This window comes from Gavialis gangeticus, unplaced genomic scaffold (genome assembly GCF_001723915.1).
Source record: "Gavialis gangeticus isolate Ggan-Ray unplaced genomic scaffold, GavGan_comp1, whole genome shotgun sequence".
Lineage (NCBI taxonomy): Eukaryota > Metazoa > Chordata > Crocodylia > Gavialidae > Gavialis > Gavialis gangeticus.
The window spans coordinates 339,404-344,876 of NW_017728997.1; the positions used below are offsets into that span (position 1 = coordinate 339,404).

General features: G+C 40.8%; 2 protein-coding genes across 4 annotated transcripts in view; one reads left to right on the plus strand and one right to left on the minus strand.

The window, feature by feature from the left end:
• MRPS25 (mitochondrial ribosomal protein S25) overlaps positions 1-5,473 on the plus strand; it is a 30,602-nt gene that overhangs the window by 5,520 nt on the left and 19,609 nt on the right. Inside the window, exons 3-4 of the mRNA XM_019504647.1 lie at positions 620-703; positions 1,028-1,193. Coding sequence (XP_019360192.1) covers positions 620-703; positions 1,028-1,193 — 250 coding nt within the window. The remainder of the gene's footprint in view (positions 1-619; positions 704-1,027; positions 1,194-5,473) is intronic.
• The window catches only part of RBSN (rabenosyn, RAB effector), a 34,061-nt gene continuing 31,003 nt past the window's right edge, over positions 2,416-5,473 (minus strand). For 2 of the 3 annotated variants that reach the window (XM_019504643.1, XM_019504641.1), the window contains one exon: positions 2,416-5,473. In XM_019504643.1, the coding sequence (XP_019360188.1) occupies positions 4,919-5,473 (555 nt within the window). In that variant the 3' untranslated portion in view covers positions 2,416-4,918. The other variant, XM_019504642.1, reaches the window with a different exon arrangement.

Genomic DNA, 5,473 nt, shown 5'->3' on the forward strand with positions numbered 1-5,473 from the left:
TTGGGGAATTAGGATCCCCAATTGGGGGGGGGTGAGATCCTGGCCTTGGGGACTAGGATCCCTGATCAAGGGGGAAAGTGTGGCTGTCAGGCCTAGGTCTGGGTTCCTTTCCTGGCTCCTGTACCTGATCACCTGTGTCATCTTCAGCAGGTCACTTTCTCCTCTCCCCATTTTGTCATCTCTGCCCTGGGAGGAGAGGGGCAGCAGCTGGCTGAGGCTGGAGTCAGGCAGAAGGCAGGGCAGGCTGGCACCTGGGAGCCCAACTCTCAGAGGCATAACCTTTCCTCGGCCAAAGCCTGCTTTGCCAGGTGCTGTGAGCAGCCTATAGAGAGGAACGACCTCCTTTGCAAAATGCTTCTGAGATCATCCATAGCACTTGCCCATAGTTCTATGTATTCCTGTAAGAGAACATAATTTGCTTGCTCTTTCATAACTGCTCTATACCGAGATTATTTTGTTTCTACCAACAAGTGCTGCATGGTAAGATAATGTTATAGCCAAGTGGTTCCTGCAGTTTTTTCATTGCCTTCTCTTATTCCAGATGTGCAGAATAGTATGCACTAAGCTAAGCAGTCAGTCATCTGGTGAGACCCTCTTCTTTTCCTGTCTTTGCAGATAGTGGCAAGCAGGTCTTGGTTGACATTGAAGATAAAACCAACAAAGAGATAACTGAGCACATAAAAAAACTCTTTGGTAAAAGCACGTAAGTAAATGCATTCCCAAACTCAGGCCCAGCTTTCGCTTGGATAGATCTTCAAGACACCACTGTATATTCTGTTGGCTTGATGCTAGGGAAGCTAACCTGATGCTGAAAGGGGAGAGAGAGGTGGCTTGACAAGGTTGCTCAAGCCTAAAGAGCAGGGCTCTTTCCACAGACCAGATCTGTGTATTGGAAGGGTTGATGTGCAGTGTTTCCCTGTGAAACTTTACTGCTTCAGTCTGTGAACAGAATGTTCTTCCTCTGTGTAAGCAGCTGGGCAAAGGGAGAAATCACCTTGTTAGTAGCTGATGGGCTTTTCTTTTCCAGAGAAACTCTCGAGAGAGAGCAGCAACTGAAAAATGATGTCTTACATCCTGCCACCTTTGGCCCCAAGAAGTACCACTTGCGTAAATGTGTGTGTGAGATTGAAGGCCAGGTGCCCTGCCCAGGAAAAGTGCCACTACCCAAGGAGATGACAGGCAAATACAAAGCAACTGCTGCCAGTGAATAAGAAATGCAGTTCTGCTGCCCTTCAAGCTTCCTAGAGAGGAAACAAACTGGACTATAGTACGTGATCAGCCTTGGTTTCCAAGAGGTTAGTCCCAACCAGAGAAGTAAAAATTCATGCTCATCACTCAAGTGAAAGACAGTATCTTAATAAACTTTTCTTTGAGGCTTCATTCTGTTCCCTTTGTGGTAAGAAGTTTTTCCAGCCTGTATTAATTTTGCCATCTATACCTGGCGTGCTTCAACATTGCTATTTATGCCGCGGTAGAAGGAGTACATCATCTCACTGAAATTCTTCTGGCTTTAGTCAGTCTTTTTGAGTGCGGTAACTTTTTTTTCCTGTGACCCTAAAATAATTACCTTGCTAGGTCCACCTCAGTTTCCAGCAGTAAAATGGGAAATTTCATAGTATAGCTACCTCCAGTAACTCACTTAAAAAACAAAATTTGCAGACCCCCCCACTTATCTAAGAACTTATAGCATTCTTAAGACAGTTCAGTTCTTTGTGATTATGTAACAAAAGTAGTCATTCTTGTCAGTGAGATTAGTACGATGAAGAAAATTAAGACTAAAAGACCACTTTTGCAGAACTAAATTTATGCCAATGTTTCTAAACCTGTAGACCCAGGGGGTCTATATACTGAGGTGTCTTCAAAAGGTGAGAGACTGAAAGTGTTTCAGTACCCATGCTTGCAACTCAGAGGAGCCCGTGCCTCCATCCAAGTTTCCGCAAATGAAAAAGGGTTGAAAACTACTGCTCTAAGCAGACTCATGTTTGCTGCACTATAAGTGAAGGAACAATTACTCCAAGGCTTGGATCAGCTGTCCATAAAGACGCTAACAAGCCTGTCACCTCATCAACCTGACTAACTGCATGACCCCATAACATGGAGGCATCACTATAAGTTTATTTTCCATGAAAAGTGTGTGAAGTAGAATGACTGTACATAAATTACTTTTCAGTTTAACTCTTGACTACATTCGCACGGGGGCAAGAGATGTAAGAATAAGCATGTAATCAGCAGAAGTGCAATTAAATTTATCTTACTAGGAAGCAAGGATATAGATTTCAAAAGAAGATACCATAAAATGGTGGTATGTTAAAGATTATGGGCTAAAGAACTATTAGTAAATTTGACCCTCTGTCCCATCCTCTGGATTCAAAAAAATCCCCATTTAAAAAACACTTTCCACCTACCACGCACACAACAAAATAAACATGTTGTTTTATTTAGTTTCTTTACAAAGTTTCAGTATAGAGTAGTGCATGCAAGTTTAACAAATGTCAATTGCTAGTTATTTCACTTGATGGTAGGATGTCTTCATTCTGCTTTACAACATGATTGCCGTAGCAGTCCACACACAGCCATGACGTTTTCGCTTTGGAGATCTATCACTTTAACATAAAAGATCTAGTCTATTCATTTAACATGGACCAAGATCATGAGGTACACTAGTATGGTATGTCATCTGCTTGTAAAAATACATTAAGTTACAGGTACAATAAGTATACGTAATTAGTGTGTTAGACTATAAAATACAAACAAACAAGGCAGGATATTGGCAACAAGGAAGAAAACCACTATTTTCAATGTAAAAAGCTGAAGCCGCTGAACCAGTCATTTCATCTTGAAGTTGAGAACAAGAGAAATCATGGGCCAGAACCAGTCCTGTTCTAATGTGAACAGTTCAGCATTGGATAAGTAACTGTTTAGTAGTTCCCTCCCTTAAAACTGTAAGCCACTTTGCAGATGGATTAAACTCAAAACCAGCCATGATGTACATTTCCCTACTTTGATGAACCCTGCACTGCCACCCCTAGAGGTGCCACAGAGGATTTCTGAGATATGGATGCGTTTCTCACACCTACAAAACAATTCACTTACGTTGGGTTTAACCCAGTGCAAAATGCAGTTAAATGGCCCACTGAGACCCAAAGTCCAATTTTAATGCCACAACCTGTAAGTGCTCAATTTATAACTGCAGGTTTTGGGTGCTACTAGTTATTTTTTTAGAAAACCTGCTTTCTACGCAACTGCTCTAAAATTACTATTTAATTTAGTTACTAGCTAAGTGTCCCTAAGGGAAAAAAATATGAGAAGCTACCCTGAACCTGACTGTGAATTTTAGGCAGGAAGATAATATTTTTAAGAGGTGTAGGTTAAAGTGATGCTCAGGTTAGAACCATGCTAGCTCAACTATCAGAAATAAAGTTAAAAACAATGTTCCGCCCCATACCCATTCATATCTGCAAGTTTGTGCACTGGTAGTAGTGTCATATGTGGTCTGCCTGAACCATTCTCTATTTCATCTTTAAAACCCACATTCCTTTTAGACCGAAAAAGACTTTCGCATACAGGTACCTCAAATGAAAAATCTAAATCTAAAAGTGTGGAAGACAGAGACAAACGGGATGCATTTTTTTTCCAGAGATACAGGCTGTTGCATCTCCCATTGAAGCAAATCTTGATGTAGGTACCAGAATTTAAGTGTCTAATTCTGGGCATCACTCACGCAGATCCTAACAAAGCCTCGTCTGCTTGGAAGTTAAAATACATTCATTCTTCTTAGGCATGGCAGTTGAGTTTGATTCCCTTTAAAAGGAAATAAAAGTCGGGTCTCAAATCAAATGGCTGAAAGGCATTATGAATCCCAAACTCTGTCCCAACTTTTTCACAATATTCCAGTACAGCAGCTTTTCAGCTTTCCCATTGCACACAAGGTTTCTGTCCCTGGAGTGCTACATCAACAGGGTTCCAGTCTCACAGGTAGGACACACATGATCATTCTGTCACCCACAGACTAAAGGAATGTGCAGCTTCCAAAGAAGTCATTAGGAATTCAAAGTTTTCCTCCATACAGCTTGAAATGGTGCTGCTGCTCTCCTCCTAAATGGGGAAGCTAGATTTCTATTTCTCTCCAGGAACAGCTCTCCCCTAAACACAGTTCAGACCTCTATTTTTTATTCCTGTCATTTGGGCCCAGAACAGATGTCAGTAGCTAAAAAGATGGAGAAACAAAATGGCAGCATCAAAGCTTCCCTGGAAATTGTTATAAACAAAAAAAGTTACACTTAGGGGATCACTTATGTATGTTCTCTTATATCCCTAAAATCCCTTTAAACGTTTACATTGCACAAATTGTTCGAAAGCCTTGTATTTTGCAGCTTAAAGAACTGTAGCAGCCTGCTTTGTAACAGCACTTTCTTCTACAATATGAAGGCATTTTAAGCTAGCCTCACTTGCATTATTCTTAGGGGACAGAGATGATGCATAGAACTCCTGGTACTAGTTCTGGTTTTGTATTAATTTGAAAGGCCAGTCTATAATATTGCAGCAAAATCAGAGGGAAAGATGGCAGTCAGACTTCTGTTGTCAGACTTCTCAACCACTGGTTTCCCCACTGGCAGTTTGTAATTCTGACCAGAAATAAGCATGTGATAGGAATAATTAACATTTTAAAATGTGGTTATAACCAAACTAATTTAAAAATTCTCATTAAAACATATGTCTGAGAACAATAGCACTAGCATCCTTCCTCATTTTCATTCCCCAAGTCTGAATAGTAGTGGAAACACCTAAACAAAAGTGCATAAAATTCAAGATTTTCATAATTCCCTCTTGGAACCTGTGCTCCTTATTTATAATTCCACTTGTTCCACGCACCAGCATTAAACAGTGGACTAGTTATTTTTCTGTGAAGATACTAGTTTCAGCAGTTGGATTTCTCCTTTTGCTTTGCTAACGTACGCTTAAGGTCCTTCAAGTTCTCTGTCAGTACCTCCACCTCATCCATCCGTCCACTATGTTTGGCATCAAAGATGTAAGCCTTAATATTATCTATCTGTTGGAGAAGCAGTTCTTCTTCTATAACTTCCTCCCCCAAGATCTCCTCATCATCAACTTCAAAGGGATTGGTGGAGGATGACTCTTCAAATGGATTCCCAGAATTCTGAACACCCCTACCCTTTTGAAATGGGTCTCTATCATCCTTAAAAGGGTTTGGAGAACTCACAGCTGCCCCATTTGTTTCCTCATCTTCCTCATCATTTTCAAATGGATTATATTCTTTTTTATCATTATGCAGGGCTTTGGTGGGGAAAGAAGTCACTTGAGCAGCATCTTCAGCAAAAGGGTTGGTAAGGTCTTCATCTATTAGAGCATTAGCTGCCTCATCTTCAAAAGGATTTAGAGATGCTATCTGATTTTGGTCTCTGTCACACTGGGAAGCTTCTCCAGTTTTAATTGAGAAGACTGTTTTCTCTTT